At 48.6% G+C, this 15,697-nt stretch overlaps 1 protein-coding gene across 1 annotated transcript in view; it reads left to right on the top strand.

Moving 5' to 3' along the window:
- AZIN1 (antizyme inhibitor 1) overlaps window positions 1-3,719 on the top strand; it is a 28,050-nt gene extending 24,331 nt beyond the window's left edge. The window contains exons 10-12 of the mRNA XM_039549070.1: window positions 91-209; window positions 386-600; window positions 1,230-3,719. Of these exons, the coding sequence (XP_039405004.1) occupies window positions 91-209; window positions 386-600; window positions 1,230-1,341 (446 nt within the window). The 3' untranslated portion in view covers window positions 1,342-3,719. The remainder of the gene's footprint in view (window positions 1-90; window positions 210-385; window positions 601-1,229) is intronic.
- Window positions 3,720-15,697: the final 11,978 nt, after the last annotated feature.

Raw genomic sequence — 15,697 nt, 5'->3', positions numbered from 1 at the left:
TCAGGAGAAAGCAGCTGATTTAAGTTAGATTGCAAAAGGACTACTTATGACAAAACATGCATGCAAGACAACTTCTTTTTTTACTTCCAGTGGAGCAAACCAGGAATGATGATGAACCAGTATTTACATATTACATAAATGATGGTGTTTATGGTTCTTTTGCAAGTAAATTGTCTGAGAAACTCAATACTATCCCAGAGGTTCACAAGGTGAGTCCTTCTATATTCTTCAGAGGTAGTCCTTACTATCTTTGTCTGTTGAATATATATTTAACACTTCATACATATATAATTGCTTATTCTTTATTGAATTAACATTCTATATATTTGAAAATTTTCTTATTCAATAAACTGAAGCCTGAATTGCCTCAATCATTTCCATATAGAAATACAAGGAAGATGAGCCTCTGTTTGCAAGCAGCCTTTGGGGTCCATCCTGTGACGAGCTTGATCAAATTGTGGAAAACTGTCTTCTTCCCGAGTTGAGCGTTGGAGATTGGCTGATCTTTGACAATATGGGTTCTGGTACCTTAGGTGAACAGTCTACCTTTAACAACTATCAGAGGCCACTGATCTACTACATGATGTCTTTCAGTGACTGGTAAGAAAACTATCTTGATAATGGCAAGGTTACTTCTGCTTCCTTCAGGAGTGTACACTTACAAATAACATTCAGTGGCAAATATAGGAGAATACTGAGTGCAAGAATGTGCCTTTTTCGTTTGTGGATTTTTATTTTTTGGTCTCTGTCTGACTGCTGAGACTAAACAGGGATCTCTAATAAAATGCCTTCTTTGCTTTAGGGATGACAAAGGAAAGCAAAATACCTGACTAATCTCACATGTGAGTTCAGTGGCAGTTGTAAAGTCTCTTACTGGCTTAACAAAGGCTGTTCAATATCAACCTTTGAGCTTTCCTAATCCAAGTAACCGCAGCTTGTGTACAGTGTTGGCACCATCATAGGCAGGAAGGGCAGTAATGCTCTTGTGGTGATGGAGAGTTTGGTAACCCATTCCTGTGCTGAGGTAGGCAGGGTCTTGTGCTTCTGTCCCTGGAGAGTGGCAGCATTTCTGTGTGCCAGGCACTGGCACAGCTGGGCTCCCTTCTGCTGAGCCTGGGGCCAAGCCACGCGGGGGGCACTTGGCTTCAAATGCTGTGTTGAGGCTGGTTTCTGAAGGGAAATTGAACCTGAAAACATGTTTTTACATCTCTTGACCTTTGCTGCTGCAGGGATGAGATGCAAGATGCTGGAATTGCTTCAGACACATTGATGAAGAACTTCTTCTTTGTGCCTTCGTGCATTCAGCTGAGCCCAGAAGACCGCTTTTCCACTGCAGCTTAAACAGGCATTAACGCTTCATTTAGACCTGCAGTTGCAAGTCTGTAGTTTGTCTGGTCAACATTCCAATGTGGAAGAAATGGAACAATCTTGAATTCAATTCATTCTCTTCAAAACTTGAAAAAATAGAAATAGTAATGGGGACCAGGCAAAACAAGCTACAGCTACAATTCAGTGGGGGGTGGGAGGGTTAGATAATGGTGTCCAAATTTAAAATCAAGTTCATTCAACCCCTGAGCGTTAAATATGCAACAAAATGGATGACTTAGTGGAGATGGAAACCCATCACTTGGGTTCTTCAACAGTTTACATACAAGTACAGTTTTTATACTAAGGATTTCTGTTAGAAAAGTCTTGTAAAGTTATTGTCTTTCGCCCAGATATATCAAATGTCAGTGGGAGACCAGTGTGACTTCATTAGATGTTTTAGTGTATTTAGAATGTGTAAATTTGTGCTTTGAACTGTAGTTTAATAAATGTAAAATTGCATCATAGTATTTGTTGTATTTGACCCTTGATGTATCCCTTGTATGATTGCAATAAAACTTTGTGTAGATTTTACTGTTTTTCAGGCTAACTTTGGGAGGAACTAGGCAGGTAGCTATAAAATAGGTGTATACATGATTGATTTGAGAAGCCTTCTTTTCTCTAGCCCATTGGTTCAGCTTTGTGTTAAACAGTAAAAATTTTCAGATTAATCAATCTGTATGAAGTGGAAGTCATGTAAGTTCCTGGAAGGCTAAAAGGCAGTTTGTGGTGTGTTTTTAGAGCATGACCTTAGATTCAGTTCTTCACACCAACCAGCTAACCTGCACTCAGCATGGGTGTGCACGGAGAGGTTGTCTCAGCTCGTGTGCATGCAGTGCCCTGAGGCAGCATGGGTTAGTCCAATTCTGCACGTTGTCACAGAACCTTTGGCTCTTTTTTTTAATAGTGTTTATTTGAAAAGTCTTTCAACTTCAGCTAGTTCTGTATAGTGCTGACTCTAGGGTAGGGCTGCACAAGACTTCAGAAACCTCAAATGCTCTCTTGCACTGGACTTCATTTAACTGTATCCATAATGTAAAGGTAAATCAGATTTATGCTAAAAGTACATGTACATTGACTAATGAACTGCCAGAACTGGTCAGAGAATTTGTGTTACTACAGCCTCTTGATTTCTTCAAGGTCCTTTGCTTGCTTTCTCACTTTAACTTTCCCTACTTGAAAACTGTGGGAAGGAGGAGAAGAGGGTGTTAGGGTTTTGAGATGATACACTGAAGTCTGGATCCTACAGTCAAAAGGGAGTTTTTAAACCCTTTAGTTGGAGGTAAAATTTCTACCCTTTGGCTGCAAGTGTATTTTATATGGCCAGCTGGTAGGAAATTTTATTTTCTGGCTCTGTAAAGCAAAGATTTTATGGAACTTAATGAACTTTTACTTGAAAGTAAATTCTCAGTTTGGATTTGTCAGAACAGTTTTACAGGCCAGTTAGGAGATGCAAAATGGCTTATGCTTTGGAGATGCAGTCTAAGAAATACTTATTACTGTAATTAAATGTGGAAGTGAAAAGGGAGTAAATGATAGGGGGAAACCTGTGGTTTGGTTTTGGTTTTCTGGTTTTTGGTTTTTTTTTTTTTTTAACCTGAAGTTACTAGCTGACCTATCTCAAGTGCTTCAGTTTACCTGTTGAGGTCTTTCTAGACAAGACAGACTGCTGTGTGGTTTTTGACTAAATGCAAGTACAGTTGCCTAAGGTTAGATAATCCAACAGGATTCTGTCATACAGTCTTTGAGAGTTGTTTTATGTTAACTTACAGATAAGTAGAAAACTATTTCTCTATAAATGCAGCAGTGGTCAGAGCAGAAATACTTGCTGTACTTGAAGAGAGTCTGTTATTAAAGCCAACCTGGAGTCTGAATTCAGTATGTATTTCAGTTTGATTTGCTATGTGCTACTGTTTATATTGTAACTGCAGTTCAGAATTTTTACAAAATATAAAAAAGCTGGATGATTTCTTTATAGTACTTGGAAGTAATGTAGCCCTGTTGTGCTCACTAGACAATTGCAGCCTCTCTTGCTTGCTGAGGCTGTGGCAGGAGCAGGGGTGTGTGACACAGACCTGCAGCTTCACTGTGTGATGTGTTGATGGTCGTGCATGGCAAACAGCCCCACCTGCTTTGGCCTGAATGCTTCCCTGATGCAGCCCTGCAGCCTGTGCTCCATTTCCTAAGGAAGATCCAGGGCTGTGGGCCCAGACAAGGCTGTGGTACTGGTGTTGCCTGTTACTCCTTAGGAGCAGAAGAAAATGGTTCCAACTTTTCATTGTGTGCCCAAGCAGCTGCACAACTGGCTTACATTGGATCAGAATAAAAGTGGGTGCCCTGGATCCACCACTGGATATTTTGCTGCTTCCTATGTACTCTTGTTTCTGCTTTTTTTCTGGGGATGGGGGGGTGTGGAGTTGTCTGTTGATGTTTCAGGTTTGAATCCTTGGGGGTTTTTTTTTAATTTAAAAAAGCCCAAAACACCTAAAAACAAACTAAAACAAAAAAAAGACCCAGCCAAAAAAACCACCCCCAAAAAAAACTTTGGATAGAAAAATTTGGCTCTCCTAATCCTTGAGAGCCAAGCAACTGCCCTTGTTCTGGTCCAGACTGATGTTGCTGACCCAGGACTGTACCTTGTGAGTCTCCTCTTCTGTGAGGAGAGGAGGGAGAATGCTCTCAGGGCTTTGCTAAGGCCTTGGACAGCAGCTGGAAAGCAAATGTAGCCCTAAGCAGCAGCCTGGATGCCAGCAAGGCTGGCAGTGGCTGCCCAAAGGAGGGGCTCTGTGGGTGCTGGTAGTGCCAGCCGACTGCTACAGGGAACAGGGTATGTACCAAAGATGGTTTAACTGGCCTGATCATAAGTGAAGGAGAAAATTATTTCTGTGACTGCCACATGTACTTTCAGAAGGTGTCAGATATTACCTAAGTTTTCCTTTTGCTGGAAGTACTGCACTGACTCCAGGCTTGCTTTTTCTCTGAGCTCTTATTTCATCCCTTTATTAAAATTTCAAGTAAGTAGTAGTATGTAATTCACTACACCAGTTTACTGCTAGTTATTGCTTTACTGCCTGGGAGTCAGGTGCCTCAAGTACTTGCCCTGAGGTTTAAGGAAAAGCATGCTCTGTTGGATCCACAGCTGAGGGGAGTGGGAGTCTGTGGCACTGGCAGAAGACCTGCCAAGGGAAGGCAGGCGAAGGTTTCTTTAACCCAGGACTCCAGAGCTCTTCCCTAAGAGCTGGTCCTTTCCACAGAGGTGAGAAGGGTGGGGGGACCCTTCCTCTTACAGTCCTTATGTTGGAGTAACAAGCTTTACTCACTTTATTTGCAAGCTTTTTTCACTTCATATTTTCATCTTTTTGCAACTGCGTGGTCTTTGAGATAAATTAGGGGCATTGACCAACAGGATTACCCTCTTGGCTCACAGGACAAAGCTAATTGTGTTTGTCAGCCTGAGTTGGGATGTGGCAGCAGGGCTGCTCCCCCGTCTTCAACTGGCTGCTTCCCATAATTTCTGTTGAATATAATGCTTTATTTTAATGTTCTCTTGAAATGCTTGAATCAGGGCGGTAGTGGAGACCCTAATCTGTCAAATGTGCATCATGTAACAACACCTGTCCTACTGTGCCATGTCAGTACAGGGCAACTCCTTTGTAGCAGTCAGATAGGGGAGAGAATACTTCAGGCCCGAGAATCTGCTTTTAGATCCTGATTGTATATTTTGCTCAACTACCCAGTCTCTCAAGTGTGACCCTTCTTTATACCCTTAAGCAAACCACTCAGCTATTTGTGTCACACGTTTATTACATTTTCCCAGTGGAGCTCCCTGTTATCGAAGGCGATGAAACAGAGGAGCTGTGCACTACAGCTCACTTGTTAGTCGCTTGCTGCAGCCAGCGATGGCCAAAGGATGTTATGGGCTCCACAGTAGCCATTCCCAGTACCGCCCCTTTGGAACAGTAGCACTATCCAGGGCCTCCCACTGCGAGTATCGCTGTTCGGAAGCAGCGCCTGGAGCGGCGGCCTTGGGGCACGGGGGCGAAGCCGCCCCGACCCCTCTCGCCTTCTGAGGCTGCCGCCGGAGCTGTGGCAGCGGGGCCGGTCCCCGGGAGCTGCGGCCAGCAGGGAGCTCCAGCGCCCGCCCGGAGCCGCCGCGGCGGGGGCGGAGGGAAAGCCCTGCCCCGCACCCCGCTCCAGCCCGGGCCGTGTCCCGGCCGGTCCCGTGTCCCGGCGGCGCCGGGCTGGGCGCGCCGCGCAGTCACGGCCGCCCGCGACACGCTCCGAGCCGCCGCGTCACGGTCTAACGCGCTCCTTAAATGCCCCTGGAACTGCAGACGGGGGAAGCCGCCTGGATGCGTTAGGCAGTGAGTGCCAAGGGCTGCCCAGACAGGCTGTCGGGATCCTTTCCCGCAGGCTTTCCCAGCCCCGACGGGACGAAGCCCTGGGCAGCCTGGTCTGACCTAATGGCTGAACCTGCCCAGAGCTGAGCCTAAGACCTCCAGGGCCCTCTTCCCCACAGAACTACCCGGTGATCCTGTGACACCGGATCACAAACCCCCTTTCCAGTTTGAGCGGCACCACCGCCCTGGCTGAGCGCTGCTGGCCTGCACGGCTGGAGCTGTGCTGGCAGGTGCTGTGGGTAGGGCTGGCTGGAAAACCCGTTTCTTTTGAGCTGTCTGAGGATCCGGAACCTTCCTGTTCCGTATGAGGATGGGGACTGACCTACCCGTGCTAGTACCAGCTAGACGGGAAAGGTGGGAGACGCTCCAGGACACAAGACCAGGGAACTCAGTCTCCCGCACACATACGAACATTCCCATTAGAACTTGCAGTTTCAACAAATTGCTACTATTTTCCAAAAACAAACACCTGAACAGCAAGTTCCCAGCCGTCTCTAGGTCCCAAAGTGCATGGGCGTGGGATGTCAGCGCTGAGGGGAAGGATGAGGAGCGTACACCTCATTCTCCGGCTGTGCTTGACCCCGGGGCGCTCGCACCCGCGGGCTCCACGCCGCAGACCCTGGTCCGAGGCGAGCTCCCCTGGCTCGGTTTCAAGGCCGGGCTCAAGGCCTGTGCCGTCAGCAGGGCTGGTGACATGCCCCATTTTATTCCTGCAGGACAGGGATTGGCCCCGCCACCACCGCACCCAGCGTCCGTGCCGCTACACCCCCTCCACGGGCTGCACCGAGAGGAGTGACTGCGGCCGGCAGACGGGGACAAGGTGGAAAGGCAGCCCTCAGTCCCTGGGGAGTGGGGGACGGGTCCTTCCCTGGCAGGGAGGTGCAACAGCGGCGGCAGCGGCCACGCCGCTTGAAGCTGCGTCCCAAACCCTGCGCTCCCCTGGACTCAGGTTTCCTTTCTCCCCAGCGGAGCCGCTGCCAGACCCAGCCCTGCCCGCGTGGCAGGCACGGGGAGCCGCCCGTCCGTCCGTCCGTCCGTCCGTCCGTCCGTGCTGCAGAGCCAGCGGCAGCTGGGCCTCACCTCCCATAACCCCGCCAGCCAAAATCAGTTCAGCTGAAATTTTCCACTTGAGACGCATGCGAGACCAGAATAGCTTTCGGGTATTCTTTTTCCCCCCCCCCCCTGCTAGCTAGAGGAAGGCCAGGCAATGCTTTGCAATGTTTGCTTTTAAAACATCTTCCAGATGGCTTTAGGAAGTCTGTACTGCATGGGAAGCCTCACAGAGAGAGCCACTCAGGCTCCAGAGTGCCAGGCTGGGGCCACTGGCTCAGCTGCTGCTCCCCTGGCAGTCCCAGCCCTTCATCCCTTGGGACCATCGAGCCGAGTTCCATGGAACCACAATTCATTTTTCTGCGGTGCTGCTCCAGCGGCTGTGGGGGCCATGTGGGATCCTGCAAGGGGCTGGACAAGGGAGAATGGCTGGGCTGCCCCAGGTGGGGGAAAGGCAGAAACAGAAGAGGGATTCCCAGCTTCTGCTCAGGTCCAAAAGTAGTGTTCGTTTGGTGGCTTGTGAGAAAAAACCAACCAATCCTCAAAGCAAAGCTGGTTTAGCTTAGCACATTTAGCATGCTGTGTCTCTGCTTCTGCCAAATCCATTTTGCAATCTCCCTGGAGCAGGGGCTCTCCCATCGCTGGTGCTGCTGAAGGGCTGGAGCTCCTCTCCAGCGGCAGCAGGCAGCCCACAGCCCCAGCCCCACTGCACTCAGGGCATGCACCCACCCACTCCATGGGCCACTGCTGCTCTTCCTGCATGGCTGGGGTGCAGCTGCTGTCCCTGGAGCCTAAGGCCGTTGAGGATGCCACCTGCTTGGGCATTTCTGTGGGGTTCAGCCATCTCAAACCTCAAAGCTGGCAAGGCAGGACGAGTCACCCCCAGCCTGACAATGAAATGGTAGGCACATAAAGCCCACAGGGGTCTTGCAGCCCACGGCTCACATGTAGATCTTGCTCCAGACCTTGGTGCTCTGGACGACCTTCTGGTGCCACTCTGGCTGCAGGCATGTAGGGCTGCGGCTCCAGGCACCAGCTCTGCGCAGCACACAAAGCTGCTCCTGGCCCAAGCAGACACTGGCAGCTACGGGGTAACCCCTCCAGCTCAGAGCAGGGAGTTTCTTTGACATCAACCCTATTAAACCAGCAGACTGGTTATGTTGGATGCAGCTTGAGCAGGATGAGTCCTGCCCCCGTGCAAAACCCTGGGGGACACTGGAATTAGAGAAGTTTTAGAGGAGAGCAGCCTGTCTCACGTGCCAAGTGCCCTGCCATGCACTCATGCAGGACTAAAGCACGCGGGATGAGATGGTGGCCGCAAGCTCCCAGTGCAGGAATGCAGACAGCCTGCATGCCATGCCAGGGCCGGAACTGCAGCTGCAGCCAAGCAGTGTGCCTGGCTGCCCAGGCACTGGCATCCTGCACACCCACCAGCCAGAGCTGTGTACCTGCCAGGACAGGGCAGGAGGCTGCTCTGGATGTGACATGGCTAGCAGGGAGAGGAGAGAGGGGATATGGTGCCACTGTCACACCCTGTCACACCACAGCCCTATGCAGTTCATTACAGCACCCTGCCCCCCAGCAGCACTGGGTTTCCCAGGAGCTGGTGCAGGCTCCCTGTGCCATGGACTGAGCCTGTCTGCCCAACATGCTGCTCTGGGCTTGGAGAGGATGCAGCTGGGCTTGCTTCAGCTGCCTGTTTCCATATGATCACATTTTCTTTCTATCTGTGACCTTCTTTTGCCTTTCCAGTGACTACTAACAATCCCCCAAACTCAGACTGACCTTGTCCCTTCAAGCTTCTGGGGTTTGTCTCATCCTGCAGCAATTTCACCTTAAAACATGTTGTCTTGCAAGCTTCTATTTACACACTGTGCATGCTCTACACACACACCATGGTGGGCTTTGGGACACTTCTGCAGCATGTCCCCATGATATGCAACAAACCAAAAGTTGTTTCTTTACCCAGTACAGTTCTCAGCTTCACACATAAATGAAATCTAAGGTGATTTGTTTCATTTTTAATTCCAAATGAATCATTGCAAGTCCCAGGAGCAGGGTTTCAGATAAGGTGCACAATGGAAAGGTGAAGCTGAGGACATGCACCATGACACATAAAGCATCATTGTCTGGAATAAGCTACACTCAAACCAGCTGAAGGCCCTGACAGCTAGTCAGAAGGCATTGTTTCAGCATTAAGTAGATTGCTAGGTTTTTTTCAAAGAAAATCAGTTTCCACACTAGGCTCCCTTGCCCAGTTGAGCAAACTGATAAAAGCAAGAAGCAGAACTGTAATGCTCCAGATGAGAGCTCACTGTTTGGCTTGGTATCTAGTCCATAATTCACACAGAGTGTCTGTGCTGTCTACAAATGGCAGGACCAGATGAGCAGAGACAGCCTATTAAATGACTGTAGCTTCTGCTGGATGTTTTAAAATCAGTGATTATGGGATTTCACAACAGATTTCCAAGAGGTCCTTTTGCCATGGTTCACAGGCTGTCTTGTGCCCATGGAAAAACAGCAAAGGAGGAGAGTGACATGGTAGTATGCCTGTCTCACTGTTAAGGAAACCTCCCTGTCCATTTGGGAGCCACTCTGGGAGTCTCACTCACATCACCCCAAATGTTAACTGCTGGGACCAAAACCCCTTCACAGTGGGCAGCTCCAGTGAGCTGACAGGTGCCCCACTTGACTCCATACACACACCACTCACACAGTCACCATCCCGACCCTGGCTTTCCCATAGCAGGATCTCAAAAATCTGGTTCCTTCAAGTATTTTAGTTGCGGTACAGCAACAGCTTGAGCGGGTGCCTCTGGGGAGGGACCCCCAACAAAGAGATCCCTGAGCTTCTATACCCTCTCAGTCTATGCACCTGCTCTTCACATGCCTTGCACGCATCTCTTGGTCCAATGATGATATTTGGTCTCAGGTCTTGCTGTTCATCAGGCCCTGTGCAGTCTCCAGGTGACCGTCCACCCCCCAGCTATGTCCCTGTGCAGGCAGAGGGTCGGTGTCCATTCATGGCTCGTTGCCTGCAAGCAACTTATCCCTGCCAAAGGCATGATGTGCAGCTTGCACACCCAGCTACCGGCACTCACTGTTCCTCAACATCCCTCAGGCCTCTCCGGAGCTGGCACGAGTTATAGATGAGTAACCGAAGGATGATGGATGCAGCCACGAGCTGTCACTCCCTGCATGTGCTGTAGGTGCCCACAGCAGAGACTTCTCCCACCTGGAGCAGAGAAGAAAGAGCTGCTGGACACTCCTCATGCCCCTGGCAGAACATGGGGCTGCTCTTGCTGGAGGCATGGAGGAAGCAGGGCCTGGGGAAGGCGCCGATGCCTCCAGCCTGTGGCCACTCCTGTTCAACCAGGGTCAAACCAGAGTGTGTCTGCAAGCGTGCAAAGGGGGCACATCTGCAGCCTGGCAGAGCAAGCCCTGCAGAGGGGATGACACTCATGGCAGGGACCACAGACATCAAGGACAGCCACAGGGTCACCTCCTGAGTGTCACCAGGGCCACAGGCCAGGCTACAATTAAAACAAAAAGGAGTGCAGGAGAAGGTGCTGGTGCTCCTTGTGAGTTCTCAGCTCTTTCGGTCGCAGGGACAGCTGCAGGGTATGCAGTCCTTCCAGGGCTCGGAGTCTTACCTGTCAGCTCTTGTTCTTGGAGCTGGAGAGGAAATGGGGGGGAAGCACCTTCGATAAACTGCTGGGGACAAGTGAGTATTTTCTTTAACAAAACACCTGCACCATTTCCCGCATTTGCAAGCAAAACAAAATCTGAGTTCGGTAGCATTCCAACGTGTACAGGTAAGGCAAAGTAATGTTTAAAAATTGGTCTAAAACTATTGAGTTGCATCTTCTTTCGTGTGTGCCTAAAGCACAACCAGTCCCTTGCTCACTCTAAGAATAAGCAAATTCCCAAGTTCTGTTTATTTCAGCCTGTTACTCCCAAGGAAATCCTCTCCTCGGTGGGAGCAAAATGGAAAATGTTGCCCTAAACGAGAGTTAAACCCAACAGAATGCCACCCAAAAGACTGGCAACGAGATCCAGGTCATGTCTGGGTCTATTGCTTGCTCTGGCACTTCGCAGTGCATCAGCTCATTCCCATCATCCGGGCAGCTCAGAAAGGCAACACTCACCCTGTGCAGCCTGGAACCACGCTGGGTAGCCCCGCTAGCAGTGCAAGGAGCCTGGTGTCCACTGCTTGCACTGGCCTCCCCCGAGGGTGGGCTGGGGGTTTACTTGCAGCAGAGCAGCTGGGAGGGCACTGGGATGGATGGATGGATGGATGGATGGATGGATGGATGGATGGATGGATGGATGGAACACCCTGCGCCTGCGGCTCCTCCGGGCTTCCAGCAGCACCTTGCCAGACATGGAGAGTGGCGCAACAAGCCACCTCGGGAAGCAAACCGAGATAGGCTGTGCTTTCCTCTTCCTGCCCGGACAGGGCTGCCGGTGCAACGCGAGAGCTTCCCGCTCGGCACGCACGTAAGCAGAGCAGCCGCAGCCTTTCACCTACTCCGCTCTGTTTACAGATTGCACTCCTCGCTCTTTTCCCACCGCTGCAAACCAGCACCTGCGTGCGCGGGTGTTGCACTTGGCAGGGCCATATGGTGTTCTCCTGACATACATCTGAGGCCAGATACGTAACTGTGCTGCTGAGAGACTGAAAATGAGAAAACCTTTCCAGGACATTTAAGCTGTACAAATAATGATAATAAAAGGCCTTTATAGATGTGTAGGCTTAGTCCAGACAAACCCTTCGCTACTCTACTCAGTACAAAATATAAACAGACTGTGATTTAAGAGCTTCCTCAGGAAACAAAACAGCAAATGAATAAACTAAACTAATATGTCTAGAAAAACAAATGCTTCTTAAAATTCTGCTTAAACAAATTTTTTATTTTATGGCAGCAAGAAAAGAGCACTTAGAAATTATTTTAACATGGAGAAGGTCTTACCCCAATGTACTAAGATAAGCAAAGAATTATGGCTAAGATTTTCAAATCTGCCTAAGGGATTCAAGTCTCCAACTAAAACAAACAAAGTGAGCATCCAAATCCTTTAAGCAGCCTTGAAAATCCTCCTATCTGTGTGCACAGGTCCATGGATATAAAAGTATATAGAGTTGCATGAGTAAAAGACCTAGCATGTCTTTCACCAAAGCAACCATTTCAAGGCATTCTGTGTATATAAATACATAAAAAGGAACTCTGGTGAGTAGCGGTATTTGAAAGAGTGCTCTGTTGGGTTGTCATATGATTTAATCAATATTCATTGTTTATTTAACAAGAGTAAATTTGACCCAAAAGTTTCTAAAGCCTCTCCAACACCCAGTGCCAGCAGGATTATTTAAGGGCATTCACCCAGAGTTGCCAAGTAGCTCTCCAGTAACCAAACAGACCCACACAGCACTTGCATTTGGGCTGGTCAGACACCGTGCTAATAACAGTCATCCCAAAGAGAGGAGAGGGGTCTGTGCATGCAGGGCCACTCATAGGTCTGCTCCTAAAAACCCATGTCTTTGCTGTATCGTCTGTGTCATCCTAACTTGGATCCACAAAGCTTCCTTCAGCATGGGTTGATATGCTGTGGTTCTTTAATTTAGGAAATGCTTTCCAGACATGGTTTTATTTCACATACATGTACTTTAGTGTCTCAGCTTTGCCTTCCACAGGTGTGCTGACCAGGATGGTACAGCACTGATTTCTCTATGACAGCAGCTCCTCCAGTTGCTCTCATATGAAATGTGAGCCTTTAATTCACTGAGCCTAAGGAAACAGACCCAAACTGTGACAGGCTGACAATATGTGACAATGCAGCTCACACAGGACACAAAACACTGGGGTGGAGGAGGAGGTGTCACACCAGCTTTAGGAGTTCCCAGGACTTCACCAGGAGCGGGAAGTCTTGGGAACTTGAAGCCCAAGCAGCAGGCAAAGCTTTCTGAAGAATTGTTATGGATGTTACATGTTCCAGAGAAATTACAGCTTAGATCATTCATTGTCTCATGAGACTGACCTGGATTTGAGGTTAACATCAAAGCTTCCTGAGGACAAAGGAAGCCAAAGGGCTTCCACCCTCCTCCTTTTTCCTGTAGTCATGTTCCAGCACTGGTCCCAGCCAGTGCTCACTGATTGTGAGCAGGGCCTTGAGAGTGGCATTCACCACTGGTGCATCCAGGTTTGTGCAGTTGAAGGCTGAACACAAAGCAGAATAAAAGTGTGGAGAATGTGACCTACTTTATCTGAGAAAACCTTTTGCAAGCACAAGAACCCCCTGACCCTCACTTGCTACTTTCTCTTCCACGCACACCCACATTGATGCTGGAAATGCCCTTTTCTGGGAGGGCTCTGAAGACACTTCCTGGTAAGTGCATGATCCTGACCGTGCAGAGCGGGATGTAACAGTTTTCTGATAGTTAAAACTGTTCTAGCTGCAAAACAAACACATGTACACACACAGACATTACAACATCAGTGGTTTTTTTACATCTGGTGCCATCAAATAAACCATCTTGAAAGCTTCTCAAAACTAACTAAGGCATCTTTAAACTAACCAAAGCATCTTCTTAGCTTCTTGAAACTAACATTTCGATGCAAGCTTTCTTCTGGGAGACATCTCTTTCCCATTCCCTTTTAGTCCTTGCTCTAAACAGTTCAGTGCACTGGCATTAACAGCTGCAGAATCACACCCTCTTTATTTCTGCCCAATATCTGCATTTTCAGTCCCTAAACAAAGGGAGATGAAACAGTATTTTGCAAGAATCATTTTGTCCTTCCACTACTGCAAACCAGTAACTTTTCAACAGCACCTGTGAGAAAGCTCCCTGAAAGCTCATGATGGAAATGAACACATCAGTCCATTTTCAGCCAATCCTCTTTGTGTAGAAATAGAGCCTACCTGCAAAACCCACCTTAAGAAACAGGAAGATACTAGAAAAATGTTGAAAGAAAAAAACAACATTTCAGAATACCAAACATTTCTGGAAGTAGTGAGAAATGAATGTCAATTCTCTCCTGGGAGAATGGAGCTACTTACACACAGTCTGTCTCCTGACTTTTAAAATTACTTTTCATACAAGATATACTTGTGAAAACTAAACTGAAAACCAAAGGGATCACAAAGTCTTTGACATCAGTCCTTCAGCTTCACCCAAAGAGACAGACCCAGGGGCCAAAGAAGAGATTCATAATGGGCAAGCATGTTCCTGAAAAACCTGGAGGAACAGACCCACTGCCCCTCAGCAGAGAAAACCTCCAAGAGACAGTGACAGTCAGCTGCCATGCTGTGCACCATGTCCAGGGGGAATGGGGGAAAATGGAGGCTTCTGGTGCAGGATAAAGGTAACCAAGCTGTTCCCTGAGGCAGCTGCTCTGTGAGAACCTAGTTCACTACAGGGTCTGCAACTGTCCTCTCTGTGCCCCATCTCAATAGCTACACAGTACCTTCTTCTCCACTTCCTCTGTGCCCTTGCAAGACCCCCAGCCTTTTCCCCTTCCCTAAATTTGAGTCCCCATCACAGTGTCTCCTCTCTCCCCTCAGTTTTTCCCCAGGCCTTTTGGCAGCAAAAGGTAGTGTGTGCTATGTTTGAGTTGCAGACATGCATGTGAACACCTGCATGCCAACAGCCAGCAAACAGCCTGAACCCGCTCCCACTGTCCCTCCACGAGACTCTGCTCTGCCCAGCTGATGGTTCTTGTTGGCCTTGTGGGCACTGGGGGTGGGATCCACCCCACCCCACCCGCTTCGTAGAGTCACCCACTGTGGCTGCTGCCCAGGCTTCCATTATTGTCAGGGAGATGGAGTAAACAGAGCTCAGAATGCAATTCATTCCACATCGGTGAAAAACATAACATGCTTGAACCTTTACTGACTATAAAAAGAGCTATAAAACCAGATGTTTGTGTTATAAGCACCTAATCTTAGATGAACTCCACCCATAGTGACTCTGGGTACATTGATATACACTTTGCTGTTGAGACCCAAGAACAACCTTGGGCCCAGGGTCAAACAGGGCAAACTGGCTCAGTTCCCTGCTGCTCACAACAAGGATCCTTTGGAGTAGATGATTTGTGTGGATACAATATGCAGCTAGCAAGAATTTTTCTTGCTTCTTTCCAGTCCCGTGAGATATTTTCTCTCTCATGGAAGATATTAGTAGAGTTCTATAAACCATGAACACCTGTGACCTTGCAAACCTTTGTTTATGGTACAGTAGAAAAATATTTTGACAATGGATGTTTTAGGATTTTAGCCAATCACCCCAAGGGGTGGCTGATCCTTTGACCAATTAGACTATGAAGAAAAAAGTCTATAAAAGAGTTGTAAAATGATTAAATAAATCAATCTTGCTGCACAATTCCTGCCTGCTGGATCTCTCTTCTCCTCCCTACCACTGTGGGATACCGCGATAGATTTGCACCTACAGAAAAGATGAAGGGGAGCATGTCAGCGCAGGGCCCACCTCCCCAGGCCTCCTTGGCTTCCCATGTGCCTACTCTCTTCCTACTCTCTGTGCTCAACAGCCTTCCATGGCTGATCACAACAGACATGTGCCTACCCATTTACACCCTTCCAGACACTGACCTCGTCCACCATCCCTTCTTCCCCTCGTGGAGAGGAGACTTTGGACCAGGGCAGCAGCAGTCACAGGCAGGCTCAGATTGAGGAGGTCTTTAGAAGGCTGCCTGCCAGCCTTTTAATGCCAGCACATCACTCACAGGCCCTGCAGAGTCGTGGGTACCATAACGAGCTGCATGGGCTCAGTCTGCACCACAGATCCAATTGGAAAAATGTATCCTATCTACTATAGACAAGACAGTGCCCTCTTCTAGAGAAGCTTCCATTAGGTCAGGATGCCACTTTGC

This window comes from Corvus cornix, chromosome 2, assembly GCF_000738735.6.
Source record: "Corvus cornix cornix isolate S_Up_H32 chromosome 2, ASM73873v5, whole genome shotgun sequence".
In the NCBI taxonomy this organism is placed as follows: domain Eukaryota; kingdom Metazoa; phylum Chordata; class Aves; order Passeriformes; family Corvidae; genus Corvus; species Corvus cornix.
This window is presented reverse-complemented; position numbering and strand designations above follow the sequence as displayed.